General features: G+C 33.2%; 2 protein-coding genes across 2 annotated transcripts; one reads left to right on the forward strand and one right to left on the reverse strand.

Moving 5' to 3' along the window:
• The first annotated feature begins 674 nt into the window (after positions 1–674).
• Positions 675–2,859, forward strand: LOC107822913 (transcription factor bHLH87-like). Its single transcript, XM_075254445.1, has 2 exons — positions 675–1,082; positions 1,372–2,859. Exon 2 carries the CDS (start codon positions 1,415–1,417, stop codon positions 2,687–2,689), a length of 1,275 nt encoding a protein of 424 aa, XP_075110546.1. The 5' UTR covers positions 675–1,082; positions 1,372–1,414; the 3' UTR covers positions 2,690–2,859.
• Positions 2,860–7,406: 4,547 nt separating this feature from the next.
• Positions 7,407–8,978, reverse strand: LOC107822914 (uncharacterized). The gene has a single exon (XM_016649505.2). It carries the CDS (start codon positions 8,530–8,532, stop codon positions 7,606–7,608), a length of 927 nt encoding a protein of 308 aa, XP_016504991.1. The 5' UTR covers positions 8,533–8,978; the 3' UTR covers positions 7,407–7,605.
• Between the last annotated feature and the right edge of the window lie 16,953 nt (positions 8,979–25,931).

Raw genomic sequence — 25,931 nt, forward strand, 5'->3', positions numbered from 1 at the left:
GAAATTTTTTCCAAAGCCTAAAGTTGCTTAACAGTACCTGTGGTTTTTTTTTAACAGCACGCATGGAACAGCAAGAAGAGCAACTAAGCAAACCAAAAAGGTGGTGGTCAGAGCTTTTCTCAATTCCTAAAACGTTTAATAATTTAATTAATTAAGAAAAAACAACATTCAACTGACTGAATAAATTAAAAAAGTAGCCCGGTGCACTAAGCTCCCGCTATACGCGGGTTCGGGGAAGGGCGGACCACAAGGGTCTATTGTACGTAGTCTTACCCTGCATTTCTTCAAGAGCCAGTTTCCACGGATCGAACTCGTGACCTCCTGGTCACATGACACAAACTTTATCAGTTACGTCAAGGCTACCCTTCAGAATAAATAAATAAATATAAATTCAAAACGCATCTCAAAAATCTCATGCTCCCCATCTGCAAAACTTATACTCTTACAGCCCCACCAAAACTGACCAAAAAGTCTTATCTTCTCTTTAAAAAAACATTACTTCTCCTGTCAACTGTTTGAACTTATGTACATATTTTATTTCTACAAGTGCTACCAATATTATTTTCCCAATTATTTAATTCAAATTTCTACAACTCCTTTTTCTTCCTCTAGATATATAAATAATTAGCTAATGTCTTCCTACCAACATATTGAAAAAGGAGTCAAGAATTTTGGCCTTCCAATATTGCTGCCTAAGCTAAATTAAAACTAACTCTTCTTTCACACAACAGATTGCAGTTTTCTGTTATATGGTAAATATGTCATCTTCTGCTTCATTTTTTTTTTCTTCCCTTTGCTAGTTTTTCATGTCTGCAAGTTTTTGGCCAGTTCCGAGATTCTGATGGCTTCTCTTTTTATACAACTTGACAAATTGTATATATAGCTAGTAGCTAAAACTGACGTTAGCAATATCTATTTTTGTATATTATCTCAGATTATATGAATCAAGAATATAGTTGTTAGAGCCTGTACTTCTGCGTTTTACTAAAAGCTTTGATTCTAAATACAGAAACCCTTCACGATTTCATCAGTCTATCACACAAAGCCATCATTTTCGCCTGCAGGCTGCAGTTAATTTAATTGTAAGTTTTTTTTTTCTTTTATAAAATTTCATTCGTTTGGAAGACAAAGCTATTAGAGATTTATTACCGTTCATCCAGAGGCTAATCCAAAATTTAAATTTGATGGGTTCAATATTTAAGTTATCACCACTAAACTCATTGCATCTGTATCTAATAATGGGTTCAAAAATAAGTATTTTGATGAATTTTAGTATCTTTCCCACAAACGCACATATTTTTGCTCAGTGTAAATAAAATACTGGGTTCAGTTGAAAAGTTCATTAATTATAAGCGACTCGCATTTTTTCAGGTATTGAAGATCTAGTGGTCTGACTATCGCAAAAGTAGTATTGATGGAGAGTTTGAATTGGGATGAAAGTCCAGTTTTTCAGGAGTTTGGAGCTTCATTTGATCCAATACACGTAATTTCTAATTGGAACATGCCACAGCGTCAAGAAGCTGCTGTAAGATTAGCTGCTGATTCTATGGCTGCTAAATCAGCAGCAGATCTAAGCCGAGATTGTGCTGAAAATGGATTTTCTTCTTCCCCTATACTAAATATGCCTAATTACATCAGTGATAGTAATCCAATGGCATTAAATGGCCTAATGGCGGATTTTAGCTCTAATGGTCAAGTCCAAGAGATTAAGCCAGCACCTAAACTACTCTCAAATGCATGCTCTCTGGAATCCCTTGATTGCTTACTCTCAGCAACCACCACCACCAACAACACCGACACGTCAATCGAAGATGATGGCATGTCCATGATTTTTGTTGATAATTCAAAAGGCTTGTGGAATTTCAATTCTTCTAGTGAACACAATGCCTCGTCTGAAGCTCTGAAGCAGTCGCTAGGTTATCAACAGCTTTTGACTTGTCATGAGTCTGGACATAAAATACTTCAAGAAGAAGAAAGAAAACGAAAACCATACAAGCCCATCAATGCTAATGAGCTCGATGAGACGGTGTCACAATCATCTCCGAATCATAAGTATAACAAGAGAAGCCACAATCAAACTCTTGAGAATTCTCCGAGTGAATTCAATCTATTCGAGTCAGATTCGTTAAATGGAGATTGTGGTAATTTTCAGCTCATTTCGGAAAAGCAATCCAAATCCAAGAAGCCCAGATTAATAGCAGAAAATTACAATAAGTCACGTCCAATTTCATCGAACATCAATTTTCAACAAGCTAGCTCATCGGTATCTTCAATAGATCAAGAGCCGGATCCAGAGGCAATTGCTCAAATGAAAGAAATGATATATCGGGCCGCTGCATTCAGGCCCGTGAACTTCGGGCCTGAAGCACCGGAAAAGCCCAAGAGGAAGAACGTAAGAATATCAACGGATCCACAGACAGTCGCGGCGAGGCAACGGAGAGAAAGGATAAGCGAAAGAATTAGGGTTTTGCAGAGGCTAGTTCCAGGAGGAAGCAAAATGGATACAGCATCAATGCTTGATGAAGCTGCAAATTATTTGAAATTTTTAAGGTCGCAGGTTGAAGCTTTAGAAGCCATAGGCCAAAAACAAGATCCTTTTTCTTCAATACAATTCAACTATCCATTTCCCATGCAATTACCACATTTTCCTGTCCAAAACCCTAATCCAATTCATGGTCCCAAGAGTTGACATGGTTTTTTTTTTTTTTTTTTTTTAACTGACGGAACAAATTATTCAAGAGGAAAGGAGAATAATTTACTAATCTGTAGTGTAAAAACCTTTTTAGGTTCTTGTTATTCCCTTTGTTTTTGTCGTTATTACTCTGCTGACGGAGGTTAATTTTTTCTTCCTCCCCTCAGTTTTCTATCAGATGGGACTTAATTAGAATTATTTCTGTTTATTTGTTGAGTTGATAATTTTGTGTCTTTGCATGGAACAAATAAGGGCTAGTTCAATCAATTGGTACGATAATTTCCCACATGTAACTCTTAAAATATAACAAATTCGACCACGTCTTATTGTTAGGATATATGACTAGAGGAAAAAAAGGTTATGATCAGTGAATTTGTGAGGGGAATAAATCATGTATTACGTCTACCAATTTAAAAGGATTTAATTTAAGTTACTATATAAACTAACAGTGAATCTTTTTACACTATATCAGTGGATTTAACCGTGATAACAATTATTTACTGTTTTTACTGGGTTAATTATAGATCAATTAATATTTATTACAAAAATTTACCTATAATTACCTTGTATAAATATATTTACACCTGTGAATAAAAAAAATACGGCAATGTTTATGCCGTTAATGCAAGTTAAATTTATTTTTGAAAAGAGAGAATTTATATAAAGTGGGACTCATCATTATTTCATCATGATATAACTCTGAGTCATCTTTGCTGCCTAAACTAAAGATCCTTGATCCTTATCATCATGAACTCATTATTACATACTTTCAAGCTTCTGTAATTGGTAGTAACTCCCTTAATTATGAGCATCATAATGAAATCGGCCACCACAATAGAAAAAGTGTAGGACCAGTCCATGAATTAGAAATAAAGGCCATAATTAAGTAATAATAAGGGCTATAATTAAGATCGAGAGCTTAAAAATTGATTACCACTTTATACCTGCACGTTTAATTGTATTTAACTTCGAGTTTTGTACTTGAGACCTCACTTTTCTTAGAGATCTTAATTATTTTAATGTAAAAAGCAGTGAGCAAAACAACGCACAAAAGGGACATCCTCTTAGTACTTGTGAATCCTAGTCAGTGGTCCTGTCTCCTTGATTCAATCCAAAGCGTGCCTCTTGGTTTTCACTCCTAACCCTTATTGCTAACCACGTTTATTCTTCCTTTTTGGCAGTTGGTTTTTATTATAGTCCTGACTCCTGAGAATGTTTTATGCAAAAGAGGAGCATTAAAAATTGCAAACCAGGGTGTGGCCTTTCTAAATTACGCATTCAATAGTGTTCCCTGGCCGTCAATAAAATGAGTAAAAATCATAAGAAATCAAGATTTAAATTCCATAAAACACCAAAAAAAAGGTAATTTCTTCCTATTCTTGATAGAGTTATAGAGTACTTGTTGTGGTAAAAGGTAGCGGATAGCCGATGGTAAAGAAAGATTCAAGGTTTGAATTTGATGAATTCAATATTTATGTTTTCACTACTAAATCCATTATATTTTTGCAATTATAGGCTCAGAATTTACTATTATCTATTAAAATTTTAGTGATCTTCACACACACATATATATATATACACATTTATATTTCGTGAAAAAGATACTGAATTACTTTAAACCCATGGAACTGCATACACTGCGTTCACCCAGTGGCGTAGTCACCTTACAGGAAGGGGTGTCAAATCACACCCCCTCCGCGGGAAGAATACACTATGTAGCTACATTGAGTGAACACCCTTCATAAAAAAATTATACTATGTGTATGAAACTTATATTATGTATGTAGGTCAAAAATTATTTTGTATATATGTATATTAAATTTTAAACACCCTTCAGGAAATTCCCGGTTCACCCCTACCAGATGAAATAGTCAAAGATATGTAGAAAAGTTATCATGAACACCATCGTTGTAAGAAAAAAGAAATCGAAGCAGACATGTGTACAATTAATTCTTCTTGATAACGAGTAGGATGATGGCAATAGGCTAAGTGGAGAACCTTTGAAAAATGTGGGGTTTGATTGTTGGCAGTATGCTGTAAGAGGGGTTGGGAGAATTAACTGGTTTGATTGGATAGAGGAAGTTAGAGATTTTGTTTACTTTCTAAATATAGGAAGTTCTGTTAGAGGAAAAATTCCAGATATATCTGTGTAATTGACTAGTACTTGGTCTGTCTCAACATATAAGATAGGTACTCATATGGATGGGAATAAATATTTGACTTTGATTTTAATTTAGCCAAAACGGTTATGATATGATAATCTACTTGTCCTAGTTGATTCATTACACCAATTTAAAGACAGTCTAGTGCCGACTTGCAACTGCTTCTTTATCGTTACACCTTTAGTTGGCTCATGGCTGGCAATTGTTTGGGTTTTTTGCTTCTTTCAAGAGAGAATACATGCAAGTGCTGGAATTCTAGCACATAATCCCCAACTTGTGAAAAATGCTTGTAGCTGTGTAGAAAAAGTTTGACTAGTTCCATATATGAGTATAAGACATATAAGGATTTTCTATATAAAAAGGAGGGGGGATCCCTAATACTTTGCTTGGAGATTAGGAAATGGAATAAAAAACGAAAGTATAATACTTAAGTTGAAAAATAGTATTTGGAATTTGAAATTATGTTTGGACATGCATTTCAATTAAAAAAATATTGCAATTTTGTGAGTGGAGAAAAAAAAATATCTGAAATTTTTGAATTTTTTTTCAAAAACTTGTAAAATTTCATGGACAAACACATTTAAAAAAAATTGAAAAAAAAAAAAATTATGGACAAAGGGAGCCTTAATTATTGGTTGGTTTATGCACGGCTAAAGAGGGTCTCCATTTACGGAGATAAAATAGATTTGGATAGGAACAATAGTACTTTTTGGGTCACTAACTTTTCTTACTTTTCCCTCTTATTTGTTATCATCTCAAGCAACCCTCACTTCCAACCGAGAGGTTGTGAGTTCGAGTCTCCCCAAGAGCAAGGTGGAAAGTTCTTGGAGGGAAGGATGCCGGGGGTCTATTTGGAAACAGTCTCTTTACCTTAGGGTAGGGGTAAGGTCTGCGTACATACTACCCTCCCCAGACCCCACTAAGTGAGATTATACTCGTTATTGTTGTTGTTATCTCAAGTTTTCATAGATCTGTATTCTGACTTTTGAAAAGCGCACAATGGGCTAAAAGCAGGCCCTTAATCAGTTGAGTTGACCCGCCAAATTTGCCATGCCTCGAGGCCCATGCCCACAATAAGGCTTCTGGTTCATAGCTTGTTGAGTGGAGGAATGTAATGCTCTTTTCACGTAAACAAAGAAGGGAAAATTGCGCCACCCATCAAATACTTATATTGTATTTATCATTCTTAACTATAGTTTCGGTAAATTTATCATTCATAGTTATATTTGAATTTTATAGCAAATTCATGAAATAAGAGATTAATTGTTTGAACTGAAACAAGAGAGCAACAAGCTCTCGTAGCTCAACTGGTTAGAGTGCCCGCTTAGTTAGCGAAGGTCTTGATTTTGACTCTCAGCAAGAGCATTTTATTTTTCTGTATTTCACATTAGTTGTATTCGTTGAATGAACAAATACATGTTGGATCCAAGATTTTGTGCAAGTGGGTTCAATATTAGAAGTACATAACTTTAGCCGTAAAATAATATTAGTTGTCAAGTGAGTTCAAATAAAATATTTATACAGAATTTACACAACTTTAATCGTAATTTATACATATACACAATATAATTTTTGGATGAAGCATGTTCACTTGAATCCACTCACCACCACGTGTGTCCGCCATTGCTGTATTTCGCCTTGACTATAGATGATACATATTGTATTCGTTGCACAAATGAATATAATTGACGAACGAATACAGTTGATACATGTTGTATTCATTGCGCAAGTGAATACAGTTAACACATGTTGTATTCGTTGCGCGTTTGAATATAAGTGATACAAGTTAGTAACAATTGAATTATAGCTACGAATGGTAATTAGGAAAACTATCTCTAATCTATAGTTGTTTCTAAGAATTCCTCAAAAAAGAAAGAGAAAGAAACTAAAAAGATTTTCCTAATGGAGGCATAAATGACTAATTTCGCAAAGTTATGGATAAATTTTGAATTTTTTTTCACGTGTCTCACTTACATGGCTATTTTAAAATGGTCGGTATATACGAAATATGCCAAGTAAAACTATGTTAGAAGTAAATGATATACAGTCAAATCTCTCTATAACAGCCTCGTTTATTCCGCATATTTTTGGATGTTATAGCGAAGTGCTGTTATATAGAATAAAATATTATAATATAACATGAATATTGATTGACAAAAAACTTAACTTTTATTGTAAAGTGTTGTTATATAGGAATTAAGTTATAGAGAGGTCTGACTGTATATGATGTTTAGGTACCAGCATGATGTTTTTTGAAAAAAACTTTTAACAGATGGCATGAGTGACTTTTTTTTTAACTTAAGAATATTTTTATCAATGTGCTTTGGCCGTTTTATATTTAAACGCATCTAATCTACCACTGCTTGGCACGAAGTATCCAAGGGTAAAAAATGGTGGTAGTGAAAATCAAAAGAGCTGATAACAGAATAAGAAAGCTGAAGCATTTGATGCAGAATAATATACAGAACACAACTTACAAAAGTCACAAAGACTTGGAGGGATATAATTTTTCTTCAAGAAAAAGGAAAGTTTCAGCCAATTCATAGAATTTTTCTACTGAAAGTTTCAGCGAATTTGAAACCGACTCATCTCTAAACCGCTTATGAATTTCATACCACTCATATATGCTCTGGAGCCGAGATTTAAAGTTTATAGGTTCCAGAACTTATGGTATAAGTAAAAGTTACGGAGTTGGTTCGAACGAGTCAACAATACTCTCCCTCCGTCCCTGCTCACATACGTTCTTTCCCGTCACTCAATCTTCCAGGCACACAAGAAAAGGCAAAAGGGTGCGGCTTTAGAGTGGCTCAACGTCGAGTAATACTTGGTATGGTCGCTGCAATCGCTTTCGCCTCCAACGCTACTTCCATCTTTGTCACTATCCAACTCAAGTTCCCCTGGCTTGAAAATGAACAATCCATGGCTAGAACCAGGTGAACTAAACAACCAAGAATGCACATCCCAAAATACTTGTACATGCTGCTTGTTCACTAGTACTGTCTGATTTCCCCTGAATTTCCATTGCAAATTCTTTATGTGAATCAAAACAATCCCATCTATACTTATCCACATTTCAGGATCTCTTGGCCCTGAAGTTGAGCTTTCTACCACAATATCACTTTCTTTTTTGTTGTTATCAAATTTAGCCCTTGTTGAGAAACTTTTCTTGCCAAATACATGTTCTTTTTTATAAAACAATAAGGCATCTACTAAAGCTGGTCTTGATTTTGTTCTTTTGTAGGCTTTTTTCTTGTAATCACCTAATAACATGACAACTTCTTCATCTGAAACTAAGGCAACGTAGAAATCTTTATATGGTTCTGGACTCCCTGAAAATTTTGCTGATCTTAGGTCCCAGTATGCCTCCAATTGATTTCCATCAACCTCAAATGTTTTGTAACCTTTTTTCGCCCAAAAATGCCAAGGTTTAAGATCAATTTTGCAAGTTTGGTGATCATTGTTTTCTACGCTATCGACGGATACGGTGAGACTATGATTCATCAAATGCTTTCTCCATATAACAGTCACGTTACGCCAATATCCTCCAATATGAGACTGATAAACGCATGTAACGCTACACTGGGCGTTTTTAGGATCTACAGGATCATCTATTAGTTTTTGAGCTAAAGATGGTTGGGAAGAAAATGATTTTGCCCTTGCCGTAACACGATTAGGCATTTCTCAGATTCTCTTTTTCCACCTTCTCAATTTCCTTAACTATTTAGCATAAAATGTATGGGTCAATGGACAAACATGATCACCCAAAACTACATGGCATTCATGGCTATATATGCTACATGAATGCATAATGTCTAATCAGCCACTCTACATTCAATCTTGAAAATTACCCTTTTATTAATGTTATAATCTCAACATAAATTGGGATTAATAACGTGCATATTACCTTGAGAGGCAAAGTCACTCAGGTTTTTAATTAGGATACCTGCTATTTAAAGCCGCACCAACATCCTGCTTGTGAAGAAAATTTTCCAGAAAATTCTTTGTATTATTTTGTGGAATTTAGATGGAATTTCAGACATCAAAATTTGTTTATTATGGAGAAAATTTAGATGGAATTGCTACAGGCCTGGGGGCAAAAGGTTCCCGGGAAGGAAGGACCCTACCCCTAGGCAAGACAATTTTCAATACTTTTGTTTATTGGCAATAATAACTATAATTCTTTTGATAAATCAAAAGTATTTCATTAACCGTATATTAGGACGTTCAGAAAAAATATATATACTGTATCCAACAGGCTCAGCTACTCTTTATTAACTATTCTAGTATTTCTTATCGCTTGTATCCTTAATTTATTTATTTTTATTTTATTTTTTTGTCAGGCGTTCCAAAATTTGTATCAATAACGCAAAAAGGAAAGCAACTAAAAAATTGAGAAAAATAAACAGAATCATATCACCTATAGTTTACGGTATATGTTCCGGTAGATAAATCACATATTCAGATTTTGCATTATGCATTTACTTTTCTTTTTGAAATGTGTCATAAAAATTATACCAAATTTGAACTCTATACTAAATGGTACAATGTAAAGTTGGATGTAAATGTAATAAAGAATAAGATAAGTAATTATTTTATTTATAAACCTCCATTTCTTCTATATTTTTGCACTTTAAATTTTTTATTCACCTAAAAAAAGTGATTTTTTTCAGTTATCATTAAAACTACAGAAAATTTTAAATTTAAAGTAGGTAGCTGTATACAGCAGAAAATTCGTAAAAGTAAAGTTAAATATAAAGTAATATTCTTGTAAATTAGGTCGCCTAACGAAAATACTGTTTAATAGCAGAACTATTCCTACCATTGTACTGCATAGAGTATAGTGATTTGATGAGTAAATTTCACAAATGGTTATGTAATTAGGATTTTTTTATTAAAGTCATATAATTTTGTTTTCTCACAAAATTTTTTTTATATAATTATGACTTTTTTCACCAAAGTCATATAACTATGTTTTCTCACACAAAAATCACAAAACTTTTACTAACTCACACAAAAATCACAGTGATTGAAAAATATAAATTTTTAATAGTATTTTCTTATTTTATGATTTTTAATTTTCTTATTTTCAATCTAATAAATAATAATTCAATTAAAATAGAGATAAGCCAACTCGACGTGGCCCACTCGACCCAATACTCATATATAAAAGTTAAAATAATACTAAAAGTGAATAGTAAATCTTTCAAAACATGATTCTTCTCTCTTTTATTTTTCTTTTCAAGATTTATATTCGAATCGATAGCATTTTTATTTCAAGTGTTCTCTAATTATACCTTTTATTTCTTCTTTTTTTTTGTCAGAATCTCATGCATTCCGAACTAAGTTTCTTATGAGGGAAGAATTCACTTTTAGTATTATTAATTTATGTATATGACACACACACACACACACACACACACACACACACACACACACACACACACACACACACACACACACACACACACACACACACACATATATATATATATATATATATATATATATATATATATATATATATATATATTTCTTATTTTACGTTTTTTATTTCTTATTTTCAATCTAACAAATAATTATCCAATTAAAATAGAAGAAACATGAGTATATTTTTAGCCGTTCCCGATAACATAACTCATGTTTCTTCTATTTTAATTGGATAATTATTTATTAGATTGAAAATAAGAAATAAAAAAACGTAAAATAAGAAAATACTATCAGAAAATTTATTTTACGGCCACTATAAATTTTGTATGAGTTAGTAGAAGCTTTATGATTTTTATGTGAGAAACTAAAGTTATATGACTTTGATGAAAAAATTTTAGTTATATAATTTTTGTGTGAGAAAAAAAAAATTATATGTTTGGTGAAAAAACGTTATAGTTATGACCATTTGTGAAAAAACGTCATATTTATGGCCATTTGTCAAATTTAATCTATATCTATATCTATATTATATTAAAAGCACGAAGGTCATTAGCGAAATGCCGTTTGCTTTTTTTACCCTTTAAAACATAGAGTTTCCATAGGACAATATAGTAATTTAAGTATTTCATAAATATTTAAAAAAATTCACTTAATTAATTTAGTTTTCGATTTTTTTTGGTAAATTTTTCTTCAATTACTTGTTATTAAACTTTGCCTTAATTAAGTGGTTAAATTTTCTCACATTTCTTACCCAAGGAAACTTAATAAAAAAAATTCCTAAACTTTCACTCTCATTAAATAACATATTCCCTTTACTCTTTGGAATATTAAATGAGTTATTATGTTGCCTTAATTATTTGGTAATAAAAATTTTCTACTGTTGCGCAAGGAAAGTTTATTAAAGAATTTGACTAGGAGGTATTATGATATTAATGGGACTATATAATATGTTAGTTTTTGGTTCAATTTATTCGCATTATTGAACAAAAAAGCATATGTAATTGACTTACAGTAAATTACATATCAGGTATTCAATTACAAACAAAAAAAATCCATACCGGGTAAAATGGAACCATCATTATTGTGGTTCCGTTACACAAGGAAGTGTTTTAAAGAATTTGACTTGCTGGACGATACAAGGAAATATTTTGGTAGAAGTTTTAATTATTTGATTATTTTTTCTTCTCTTTGACCTACACACAAATATACTTTATATAATTCCTTTCACGTGTCAAATTGTGTACCATAATACTTCTATAAAAGAAGCTACAATATTACAATTTAAACGTCAAAGTTCGCCCTATTCCAACATCGCGATTCCATGTATTGTTTCTTTTACTAATATATCAACATCTTTTGCTACTTCGTATTTTACAAGCACGTTTGCATGTACCGTTTTTAGTGTTGCATCAATAATTTATTTTATTGTTGCACCAATAATTTTTTATTATATAGTTTTTGTTTCATATTTTTGACTTGGCTAATTTCACATTTCACATAATTTACAAATTTATTACAGGTTATTGAAGAATTGCAATTCATCACAGAAAATCGGTTAGTCATTTGATCTAAGTCTTATCACTTAAATATTAGTATTATTTTTTCCTTTGTTGTATAATTAATAATACTTATAATTGCTATGCCAACTCAAGTTGCTTGTTTTAAAAAGAATTAAAAATTAGACTATCTCATTTACTTCTGTGTTATATTAATACTACATGATTTGCGTTATTGCAATTGCCATGCTTGAATCACTCAGATTTCAATAATTACATCCGCTAAGGTAAACAATTTTTCTTACATCATAAAAATAATCAATTATTGAATTAGCCATTTTGATAACTTATAAAACCCTTATGCATGCTTTATTTTAGGTACACTTGCAATGGCCAGTGAAAAAGAAATGTTAGATCAATGTGTCCCAATTAATAGTCTAAGAGTATTTGAATCATGTTGGGTAATACGAGTGTTAGTGTTTGGGAGTGGAATAGTAGAAGAGTTCAACAATAAAATAAATCAAGGCACCCGAAAAATTGTGACATTAGTTGATGAAGAGGTAATTGTTATTTTATATCAATATTTTATTTCATGCATGTCTTTTCATATTATAGTTTTTACCATCAGATTAACTTACAGTGAAACTTTTACATGGAACAAAAATTCACGCTACACTTTTCAATGGTTATATTGAGTTGTGGAAAAATTATTTACAACAAAATAAGATCTGTTATATCATAAAAGGACGCATCAATAATGCTAATCCTAATTTTCAATCAGTGCACAAGGAGCTTGAGATTGGATTTAAGGAAAATACTTTAGTTGAAGAAATCAATAGTCACTTTTCGACCATTGGTTTTTCAAATAATTTTATTTCATTTGATGATGTATCAAAGTGCACCAATGGAATAATTTTTGGTAAGTTGTTTAGATTTTATCCCGTAATCTTTCACTAAATATACAAACAATATTTTACTTCTATTCTCATTCTTAATTTTTGGGTAATATACATATACTTGTTTTGATATTCTTTCTAGATATAGTTGGAAATTTTAGTGGATGTTAAACCCTCCATGGGAGAAGGCTAGATGTTTCTATATATTGTTACTATTAAAAGTAAGAGATTTTGTACCTAATTAAATATTTATTTTAATTATTAAATGTAGTTTTTTAATATTCCACAAATTGATTAGAGAATAATATAATGTTTGAATAGAAAAAAAGTTTGAAGATAATTTATATCTTTTTAGAAACTTATATTTGTTGCCTGTGTTTCTCATCTCAAAGAGTAATTTTGATAAGAGAATAATATATTGTTTGAGTAGGAGAAAAGTTTGAAATAATTTGTATCTTTTTGGGAACTTATATTTTTTGCGTGTGCTTCCCATCTCAAACAGTAATATTTTGAAAGATACTTACATATTTTTTTACAACTTGTATTTGAATAATAAAATAAAGTGTAAGCTTCTGAAATTGCTGAATATTGATCCTATATAGTTAACTCAATAAAATAAAAAAGTTTAAAAATAAAGTTCACACCGAATATAATAGTCATTTAATTATTTTTATAATATTCAGAAATAGACTTAATTATTTTCCTATTATTTAGCAATAGTCATTTAATTACTTTCCTAATATACAGGACTTTAAAATTAACTAAAATTTTGGTTATTAAATATTTTCCAATTTGAAAATTTCTAGGAAATCCTAATATTTAGGACTAACACCAATTAAATATATTTAGAAATTTATTTGACGTCAACTAGAAGAACAACTAAATCTCAATTCAATTCACTTCCAAATTACAATTGTGATGCTTCTTCCTATCAAATTCGAAAGACAAATTTCACGTGATAATTGGATTCTTAATTACATAATAGATATAAAGCAAACAAAGGTTAACACTATAAATACGTTACCCAAAAAAGAACTACGTATAAGAATATATTATAATAATTTTAAAATATAATTTAAAGAATTTGAAGTCAAGTATGAACTTTTTCATTTTTTATTTTTCTAGAATATTTTACCTTGCCGATAGAGATTTTATATGGGACAAACTTATAATTTAATTATTTTTCTAATATTTAGAACTTCTAAATCAATTAAATTTTTGTTATTAAATATTTACTTTTCTGAACTATGTAGGAAGTTCAAATATATAGGACTTTAAAATCCATTAAGATTTGACGTTATACAAATTATTTTCATGTTTTAATTATGTAACATAACTATAATCCTTTTCATATTATTTGATGTAATATTTATTACTTTAAAATCAACTTTTATATAAGAGAAGATATATCATTATGAAATTTAGAGACAACTATTAAATTGTATAAGGAGTTAAAAAAGAAACATTTCTATAATCCTAGGTAAATAAAAATAGGTTAAGAAATATTCCCAAAGTTTCAGACGTACGTAAATAGAAAAGTAAGATGACTAATAATATAATTCTAATGTAAATAACTCTAGGATTCTAGGAGTTCTTTTTAGGAATTTTAGAAATGTATTATTTACCTTTTTCGGTCAATTGCTTCTTAAAAAATTTCGTATATACTTGACAATTGACATGTTTTGTTAGGGAATGTGTTTTGGTGTTGTCGTCAAAAATATTTTTTCCATCCCTAGGATTTTGGTTCTTTTATACTCCCTTTAGTTCATTTTAAATGATTTATTGGTTTTTTTTTGTCCAAAGTATTTAATTTTTTCAAATATCAAGAAAGAATTAATTTCTTTTTTTTTTCAAAGTTGCCCTTGGAGTAAATAGCCTCGGAATATTTGCTATATTTCCAATGAATAAATTAAGGTTAATATGGACAATTATATTGTTAATTAATGCTAAAAAATGACCTTAATATGTATTAAAACAACCAAAAAATCAGTTACAGTGAACCTCCAAACCAATGTGCATTGGTTTAAGACACTAATTTCTACCCAACTTAGTATTATTGATAAAAAATTCTTTCACATGGTCATTCTCCCCCTCCCCTCCTACATTGTGGAAACAAAATACAAAAATTTTGTTTAGAAATTAATGTATCTTTTTATTATCATCAGTCATACAAAAAAAAAAATTGTTCTTAATTGCATGATTTTATCCACAGTCTTGAGTTGTTTTCTTGATCAATATTTTATAGTCACATAAAAAGTTTCTTTTCCAATTCTTTGAACAATTAATGTTCGGATGAGTGGTTTAGCGTCACATTTTAACATTATTTACTCACATTAATTTAAACTTATTATATAGACATGTGTGTGCAATATTATTTCACATTTATAACATTCGATGGTTTCATATTTTTAATAGAAATATTGGTAATAGCTTTAAATAAATATGATCTTCACTAGAGTCTAGATGTATTACAATACCTTGGAGAGGAACTCAAAAAGATTTTGGTGATTTCTTTTTTTTCATTTTGCTGTAAATTGGTGAAGTAATATTTCTAACATTTGTTGATACAATGTTTTAACAGAAAATTGTTGATAATTTCAAATAAGTTAATAAAAAAAGGTGGCATTCATGCCATTTTAGTAAAATTCAGTAATATGTGAATAATATAGTAAAGAATTTGGGAACTTTTTGAGGTAAAATTTTTCTTTTTGAGTTAGTTAAATAATATTATCATGTTCATGGACTTGATTTTTTTTCTATTAATTTTTTTATTACTCAAAAAAATACTTTAGTAATCATTATGTGATTTTAAAAAAGTTTATATATATTAAATAAAAGTACACGCGCGTTACGCGTACCCTAACACTATGTTAAAAAATCCAAGGACGAGAAGGCGACGCCGCCTATGGTACCGCCGGCGGCTTCACCGCTACCTGGGACAGACATAACGAGCATATGCTTTAGAGCCCAGGCGTGGCTGAATACATATCCGCTGGACCGAAGCCTAGTATTCGACTAATTCTGCTCTCTCCCCATTCTACGATTGGACCTGCAATAATGAACAGCTCCGTTCCCGCGCCATTTTAACCGCTTGATTTTTCTCATATCTCGTATGATTCCTTTCCCTCGTATTTATTCCTTTTTTTTTTGTTTGCTTTTACTTTTCCCCATTTTTGCTTAAATCATGGTTAGATTGATTCTGCAGGAAAATGACGGGCATGGAATACACGCAGAGTGAAGTAATGGAGCCTCATCTCTTTGCTATTCGCAGGCAAAAGAGGGATAGTGCTGAGAAGGTCACACCAATGCTGATTTATTACGTCTTGGATGGTTCGATATACCAAGCTCCATAGCTTTGCAATGTGTTTTCATCTCGACTTGTTGGTATTTTCGTATTGTTGGTTCTTATGTGTTATAATTGTTCTGCACTATCTGCATCTGGTACTCTTCCCCACCACCATTCTGTATGCAATTATGTAAATAAATTAAGAGGAAGCTTATCAATCCACAAGGTGTCCATTGTTCTGTGTTTATTACTATATTGTTATGACGGTGCACCTCAATTATTCCCGGCACAGGTACCGGTAACTCTTGGTTTAGGTAGAATAAATCACCTAGTTTTTTTTTTTAATTTTTTTTTAGTTGAAGAAGAATTAACTCAAATAACCGCACATCAAATCTTTGCAACTAAAAATAGTCGGCATAATCTATGTATACCGGCTAGAGAAAGTAAATATTGATTTTGGCCGGCTATTTGTATAACAATCTCTCTTTTTTTTGTGCCTCCACTAGGATTTAAACCTAACACTTCATGCTTCTCTTCCAACTTCACTGACTACTATCCTCGAATGATCTTAGCTAGGTAACGCAGTTTGGTAGTTGGTGTTAAGGTGGTTAGCTTGGTTGTGGATGGAGTTTTTCTTGCTTCTTTTTTATAAGGGGATGGAATTTTGTAACTTTAAGAGGAATCTGAAGGAATAGCGAGAAAAAGGAAGTAGTAACTGGGGAGAGAGATTGTAGGAGTTCCATCTAGAAGTTTCATATGGAGTGAAACTCTTAGAGGGATAATGCAATGAGAATCAGCATTAATTTTCAATGTTCTTCCGTATTCATTTGTCTTTTGTATTGTGGAAAGCACTAAATGTAGTGAAATTTCGATTTGCTTGAAGTACTTTTCTGCTTTTATGGGGAAAGCTGGTCCAAATTTTGGTTTCTGCCCTATGAGATATCCCTAATTAATTTTGTGTTGGTCGAAGAATTCAATTATGGAAACATCAAATTAAGGCCTGTTTGATGTTCATTGTCTTTGTTTACTTATTTGACAGGGATGTGCTCTATACCATATATCAAAAGCTTTCAGTACTGCATCCTCAGAGTTGGAAAAGATTGGATATAGTATCTTGGCATCCCTTTCCTTTTACCTTTCCATCCTTCTTACTTTTCTCTTGTGTGTGGGTCTTTTGGGTAGGGCAGCATAAGGATATGTTATGAGAACCAGCTTCTTCCTAAGTTGTGACTTGTGAGAGACAAACTGGAGCAATAGTAGATGGTTTTATGGTTGTACTGCAGTCTTTTCTGCATGTTTAACAGTTTAAGCTAGTCTAACCACATGACATATTATGACCAGTCTAGAGGTGCTGACTTTTTTAACCCATCTCCTTTTTGTTATATTTCTCATATCTGTGTTGGTTATATGTTCGAGGCACCAAGGTTTATCAGAAACACCTGGAAGAATGTCTTGCTATTAAACACATCATTCTCGCTTCTATGAGTTCTAAACTCCAGAGGAAACATCAGAATATGGATCCAACTGCAATCATTGAATATCTTAAGAAGATGGTTGATACACAGTTGGACATCGAAAACTCTCCAATTGGACCCCTTGTCAATCATATGATTGTTCTTACCGAAGAACATGAGAAGTTGGGGTACAAGCTTGGTAAAGAGCTTTCTGAAGATTTGATCTTGCAGTCAGTATATGATGCTGAATGTTTTCACTGGAAGAAAGGGCATTGGAAGAGAAACTGCAAGAAGTATCTTGCAACTCTAAAGGACAAGAAACAAGGTGAGACATTAATGAAAAATATTTTCAAGGTTTCTTTAGCTACTACTAATTTTTCATTGTGGGTATTAGATACTGGCAGTGGCTATAATATCTGCAATATGTTGCAAGGGTTCAAGATAAGTAGGAGACTAAAGAAAGGAGAAGTTAATCTACAAGTTGGAAATGGTGCAAAAGTTGCGGCCGTAGCTGTAAGATCAATTTCTTTAATAATGCTTACAGGCAAAGTACTTATGTTGGATGATTGTTATTACGTTCCTAAATTTGTTTCGAACATAATTTCAGCTTCTATGTTAGACAAACATGGTTCTCGCAGTATTATAGGCAATGGTATTTGCTCTATTAATTATGGTGATAATTTATATGTGAATGGCTATCTCCAACATGATGTTTATGTCTTACCTAATGTGAATGCTAATTCGATTATGCATGTTTCAAGCCTTAAGAGGAAAAGAGATGATCAAGTAAATCATACATACCTTTGGCATTGTAGGCTTGGTCATATTGGAGAGAAAAAAATTAACAAGTTGTACAAGGAAGGGTACCTTGACAAGTATGATTTTGAATCATATCCAACTTGTGAATCTTGTCTCAAAGGAAAAATGACCAAATCTCCATTTATGGAAGTGGAGAAAGAGCTTCTGAATTATTGAGACTAATTCATACAGATGTTTGTGGGCCCATAAAAATTCAAGCTAGAGGTGGATATTCTTACTTCATCACCTTCACTGATGATATGTCAAGATATGAATTTGTGTATCTTATGAAACACAAGTCTGAATCTTTTAAAATGTTCAAAAGGTTCAGTAGTGAAGTTGAGAAGCAGACTGGTAAAAGTATCAAAGTACTAAGGTCTGATAGAGGTGGAGAATATCTTAGTGAGGATTTTACCAAATATCTCATAGAGAATGAGATTCTCTCACAGTGGACACCTCCAGGAACACCACAACACAATGGTGTGTCTGAAAGGAGAAATCGAACCTTATTAGATATGGTGAGATCTATGATGGGGTTCACTGATCTTCCAATAAATTTATGGGGATATGCTTTGGAAGCAGCAACATACTTACTTAATAAAGTTCCCACTAAGTCAGTCTCTACAACACCATATGAGATATGGAAAGGATGTAAGTCTAACCTTAAACATATTAAAGTTTGGGGTTGTCCAGCTTATGTTAAGAGACTACAGTCTGATAAACTTGACTCAAGATATGATAAGTGTAGGTTCATTGGGTATCCCAAGAAAACAATGGGATATTATTTCTATCACCCTTCTGACCATAAGGTGTTTGTGGCCAGAGGAGCAACCTTTTTGGAAATGGAATTTCTTTTAGAAGGAAATTATAATGGAGAAATAGAACTTGATGAAGATCAAGAAACTAATGAATCAACACAATATAAAGATCATGAGACCCAACTTGAAGAACCTTTATTGGATGTTTTGAAGTTGCCAAGGAAATTGCCATCTTTAACGGTTGAAGTTCAAGAACTAAATGAAGTTCAAGAACCGGTTAAAGAACCAGTTCCAAACCAAATTGAACAACAACCAAATCCAGCACAAGGTGAATAAGTTGTACAAATACCTCTTTGAAGGTCTACACGAGAACGTCATGTACCAACTAGATTAAATTTAATGGTACAAGATGATGTATCAAATGAGGTTGATCATAATGATGATGACCCTAAGACCTATGAAGAGGCTAAACAAAGTTCTGATTATGAGAAGTGGCAAAAGGCCATGAAATCTGAAATGGAATCCATGAAGGAAAATAAAGTATGGACTTTAGTTGAACCTTCAAAGGATATAAAACCTATAGGTTGTAAATGGGTTTTTAAGAAAAAGATTGGAGCAGACGGAAAGGTGGAGACCTACAAAGCCCGTCTTGTTGCCAAGGGATATCGTCAAAAAGAAGGAGTCGACTACGACGAGACGTTCTCTCCCATGGCAATGCTCAAATCTTTTCGGATTTTGCTTGATATAGCAATATACTATGATTATGAAATATGGCAAATGGATGTGAAAACAACTTTCCTTAATGGTGAGCTAGAAGAGGATGTGTACATGACACAACCTGAAGGTTTCACATCTTCGTCTGATCATAATAAAATTTGCAAGCTACAAAGATCCATTTATGGACTAAAGCAAGCTTCTCGAAGTTGGAATATTCGCTTTAACAAAATAATTGAAAAGTTTAATTTTTTTAGATGCGAAGAAGAACCTTGTGTGTACAAAAAGGTTAGTGGGAGCACAATTATATTTTTAGTGTTGTATGTTGATGATATATTGCTCATAGGGAATGACATACCGGCATTGCAAAGTACCAAGATTTGGCTATCTGAACAGTTCTCCATGAAAGACTTGGGAGAAGCAGCTTATATATTAGGAATAAAGATCTATAGAGATAGATCTAGGAAGCTGCTTGGACTTTCCCAGTCTTTGTACATTGATACCATCTTAAAGAGGTATAATATGGATAATTCCAAAAGAGGCTATCTACCGATAGGCACTGGAATTACTCTCAGTAGGGAGGATTGTCCTAAAACACCTGAAGAGAGAGAACGCATGAGTAGGATCCCATACGCTAGTGCAGTGGGAGCTATCATGTATACCATGACCTGTACACGTCCTGATGTGGCTTATGCACTTGGAGTGACTAGCCGATATCAGGCAAATCCTGGTGAGGAACATTGGAAGGTGGTGAAGACCATTCTTAAGTACTTAAGAAGGACTAAAGACCAATTCCTCATCTATGGAGATTTTGAGTTGAAACTTGAAGGTTATACTGATGCACATTTCTCTTCAGATAGAGATGATAGCAAATCTATTTCTGGTTATGTATTCACCTTAAATGGTGGTGCAGTGAGTTGGAAAAGTTCCAAACAAGCTACAGTAGCTTATTCAGTGACTGAAGCAGAATATATAGCAGCTAGTGAAACTGCTAAGGAAGCTGTATCGATGAAAAAGTTCTTAACTGAATTTGGTGTGGTTCCTTCAATAGAAGGTGCAGTTCCACTGTTGTGTGACAATACTGGAGCCATTGCTCAAGCAAAACAACCAAGATCACACCAAAAGTCCAAACACGTTCTGCGAAGGTATCACTTGATAAGAGAGATCACTAAACGTGGAGACGTCTAGATTCAAAGGTTTATGGAAAGAAAAATGCTCCAGACCCATTCACTAAAGCTCTTGGTGCAAAAGAGTTTGACAAGCGCAAGTAGAAATTGGGAATGAAGTACAAGAGCGATTGGCTCTAGTGCAAGTGGGAGATTGTTAGGGATATAGTAGATATGCCCTAGATCCAATATCATATTTGATGATTTGAACATATTTTTGTGAACGTCATTTGATATAAAATATATGGCATTTGATATTCTTTTATTTCTTGATTAATTTGATAAGGTCCTTGATTAAATTTTGAGACTTGTCATCGTGATGGAGATCATGATAATGAGAGTAAAGTTTCTTATAATTTAATCTAAATTTGTTCTTGATCGTAGGATTATTAATTTGGACATTAGTGATCCGGTTAGGTCAATATTTATGTGATCGTCTTTATTGGATAAAGATTAGTTGATCTCATTAACTAAATCACATAGATAGATGATGCATATAGAGATATGATCATTGAACTGACTCATTGGATAATTCCCAATGGTTAGAATTACCATAAACTGTCAATAGGATATTCTCTTGAAAAATGTGATGTAAAAGTTTCCTTTGACCTGAGATCGGCATAGTAATTGACAAGTTATTTATTGTGCTTTGATACCATACACCTATGGCCCTACGGCGATAGTTGAAAGGATATTGGGCATGATTAAATGCTTGTAGAATTAGTGATTGATCAAGATGGAATCAGTCAACTCTTGGTAATGAGTTTAAGCTCCATGTTGTCATGAATTATAAACGACCAAATTAAGACCTTGGCCAGGGCAATTGAATGAAAGAAGAAAGGAGTTTCTTAGGTTATTCAATGGTCGATTATATTTGACATGAACACATAGTTGGTCATCTATTAGGATTTGACAGTTGAACCATATCCTAGGGAGATCCAGAGCTATAAGGACAGAAGGAATTACTACATTATTCTTCTACTGGTTCTTGAGAGTAAATTGTATACTTCATGCTATCCGGTCGTTAAGGAGTGTTGCTAGACGTCACCCTTGATTAGTATATTGATGTGGTCAATTTACTACCGGCTTAGTATTGAACCTATGTGGTCGCACACTTACGAGTGTTCTGATATTTGCTAAAGGATTAATTAACTTATTATTTGATAATTAAATTAAGGAATTTAATTAGTCAAATAAATTTAGTTATTAGTCCAAATGAAATATTATTATATTCTTTGCTAGCACAAAGGATATAATTAATATTGTGAACAAATTGAAATTTTCTATTTGGAATAGAAAATTAAAATTATATCTCTTAGTTAAAATATATATGTGATATATATAATGTAAATTGATATTGATATTGATATATATAAAAGTTGTATATAATATTAATTTATTCTTATAATCCAATTTGAATTGGATCAAGAGACATGAAAGTCCAATTGGACTAACTAACGTGCGGCCATCACAAACCATTTAATATGGGATTGAATTTCTAAAAAAGGAAGATTATGTGAAGTCCAAATTTGGATTGGACTTTGAAAGGAAAAGAATTGAACGCCGTCTTTTCCTAGCCCTATTAGAAAAGTGTTTTCAATTTATGTATATATACACATATTTGTAAATGTGAAGTAGGGATCAGTGTAAAAAAATCACAAGGTGTATGTGCCGCACAAAATTTTTCTTGAGAAGAAAACCCACTTTGTGAAAGTGAGTTTCTTATTCTTCTAATTTGAGTTGAGATTTTTGAGAAAAATTTCAACACAATATTCTTCGTTCTATTTGTTCGCGGGTTTCATTGATCAAAGAGTTGATAGCAAAGATCAGTCTCGGTGTAGATACGCATAGAGTCTTTGCACTATCGAAGAATTTGAAACGAGACTTTCTTCACCAGGTACGTCTTAGATCCGATCTTTGACATGTAAATACATTTTAAACACGAAAAGATCTTTCTAGGATTGTTATTGTCTTCCGCTGCATGTTACGAACACCTATACGCAATCCTTCATTGAAGGCATAGACATTATTTGTTGGGAATAAACCCCCTACCAAAATAATATTCACGGTAATAAAAGCGGAATAATAATGTAGCACCGAGATATGGTAATTAACAAGAATAAAATAGTAACAATGACACCAAGATTTTTATGTGGAAAACCCTTCTGAATAAGGGAAAAACCACGACCCCGAGAGGAGCAACTGATATCATATAGTAAGGAATTTACACTTTGTAGGCCCGAGTAAAAATACTACAAAGACCACTACAATACTCAAAAGAAATAACCCTCTTTTGATATTTCACCTCACTACAATATCGCTCACGCTCTCTATTTTCTTCACAGACTATTTTCTTATACCCTGTCTGTGAAACCTCACTCTTTCTTTCTAGCTCTCAGATATATTTTCCTCTGAGATTGTGATGTTAAAAATGAGAGCCGAAGCTCTCATTTTATAGGCAGAATACAGCCTACCTCATTTGACAGCTTCATCTCTGCAACGTTCCATTTTTGACAGAAAACAAAAACATGGGCTGCTGCTATTACCAACTTTGACAAAAGTGAGGAAGGAAGAAAATTTCTTCCTTGAAATGTGGGCTGGACCCCACAAATCTCCCCCTCCAGTCCCATTCACCCGTGTGAGCACGTGATTTTTGTTTCGCACGACAATCGCTCCAAAAAGAAATAAAAAAATAATAATTGGCCCTGCTGTACAATTTTTGGATTTCTGTGCGACACTTTGTTGATTTATTTGTGACTTCGGCCCATTTTTATTTATTTACTTTATTAAAACAAAATTCAAAAAATATATGTGTCCTGCATAATTCGAACCGTAATCCGGTCGTTAAATAGAAAATCATGAATAGGCATCTTCGTCCGTGATTTTATTTTGTTTGACTTTACCTGTTTTGAAATATTTTAGTGTGTGTGCAAATAATTGTATTGAGTGTGTATTTAATTTTAATTTGATTTTTTGGCTTAGTTTTGTTTTAAAATAAATAAGAAAAAAGAAATAAATAAAAAAAATAAAATAAAGAAAGGACCCACTCCCTTCCGGACTTGGGCCAATTTTAACAAAATTGGCCCAAACAAACAGCCCAAGACCCAGGCCTGCCCGGTCCAGGCCACCTGATGCCCAGGACGTCCAAACGACGACGTTTTAGTCCAGTGTGATCTGGGCCGTTGATCTCAGATTGATCAACGGCCAAGATCACTTCCCCACAACCCACTGAGGAACCCGACCCGTTCACACCCGGACCGAACCCCAACCCTTTACCCTTGAAACGACACCGTTCCACTTAAGCCATCAGATCCAGACCGTAGATCTAGATTGATCTAACGGTTGAGATCAATCCACCCACTAACTATATAAGTTCATAACCTTACCCTACCCCCCCTATCCAACACCCCAGCCTTCGTCTCCACAGACCAGGCCCCTAAACCCTAGCCGCCCCTGTATACTTTCGCCATGAAAGCCGACGGCATGGACGCCGGCGACCTTCCCCTTAACACCCTAGAACCCCCTTGCCATCCCGAACATAGATCTGTTAACCATGTAGTTCGAATCCCTCCCCACCTTCTCGAATCTTCATTTGAAGATTCGAGTCAAAACTCGATCTACACAGTTTAACCCCAGCCTCACACCAGACACTCCCCAGACCCCCCTCGTGACCAAACCATACTTGGTTTTGTCCGAATCTGACCAGGGAAGCATGAATCCCAGATCTGAGTTTTGGAACTTTGTAAGTTCTTCATCACTGGCCCATGTCCGTCCGAGCAAAAGAGATTAAGGTCTAATGGACCTTAATCGAAGTGTTTCTCATCTGAGAAACACTTCGATTAAAGTCCGTTCAGCCTTAAGAAAGGACTGTCCAAATCCGAGTTCAAACTTTTAACTTTTCAAGTTTTAAGGTGAGTCTGCTTTATTCCCTTTATTTGTTTTAGTCCGTGTGATTTATTTTAAATGTCTGTTCATGTTTTGTTTCAATTTGTGTCTTTGAATTTTTACCAACTTCTGTTTGTCCACCTTGCCTGAACCACTGTGTTTGTTTGAACCCCTCCTATTCTGATAAGACATGTGTATTGGTTGTATTCCAAATTTGTACTGACTAGTTGACTCCTCGAGTGCATTTCTGCTTAGTCAGTATAATTCGAACCATGTATCAATACTGTTTAAATGTCTGATTTTTGGCTACGATTGTGTATGTTAATGCTAATATAGTCGAGTCGACATGTGTCGTCAATTAGTTTCAGCTATCCGAACAATAACAAATCAACTTACTTCTGCTAAGCATGTGTTGAGTCAATTAAGAACCAGTTTTTGTTTACTTATAGCTGTTGAATTGATCAGTAATGTAAAAAGGATTGTTTGGTTTAAATTCTGAATTGGAAGGCATGTGCACTCGTGCACAACATGTGCATTGGTGCACCTCATGTGCTTTGTGCACAGCCTGTGGCCTGCATAAAGGTTTTTGTTAAGTTTTAAACAATTTGACAGCATATGCTGTCAGGAATATTCTACTGCCCATACCTTGCTTTAAGTTTAAAAAGTATTAAACCTTTTAAAAGTTAAGTCTGCCAGGGAATGTTGATGGAGGTTATATACTTAAATAACTAATTGGAATCTGAAAAGGAAAAAGGCACATGGGAGGGGTACTGTGATATTCTGAAAACAGGCTGTTAAAAGAGATAGTTTTGAGGCTTATAAAGGAGGATCTGAGAAAGAGGAGACCCAGGAGTTAGAGGTTAGAAGAGAGATACACACTGAACCTTGAGGGCTGAAAAAACACATAGAGAAATACACACACTGTGAGGGTATAAGAGAAAAGGGGGGCTGAGAAAAAGAGGACCTGAGAGATAAAAGGGGCATCTGAGGATAGGCAGAAAGAAAAAAAGAAAACACACTGTGAGGAGTTTTGAAAGAGAGAGTTTGAAATACATACAGGGAGAGACATACAGAAGAGAGAAACATACATTGTGAGGATAGAAAAGAAAAAGAAAGAGTTGGCAGAAATAGAAAGAGAGCAAGAAAGAGATAAAACAGATTAAGAAATCAGAAACTTGGTCTTGTTTGTCTGAAGTT

The sequence above is a fragment of the Nicotiana tabacum genome, chromosome 6 (genome assembly GCF_000715075.1).
Source record: "Nicotiana tabacum cultivar K326 chromosome 6, ASM71507v2, whole genome shotgun sequence".
NCBI lineage: Eukaryota > Viridiplantae > Streptophyta > Magnoliopsida > Solanales > Solanaceae > Nicotiana > Nicotiana tabacum.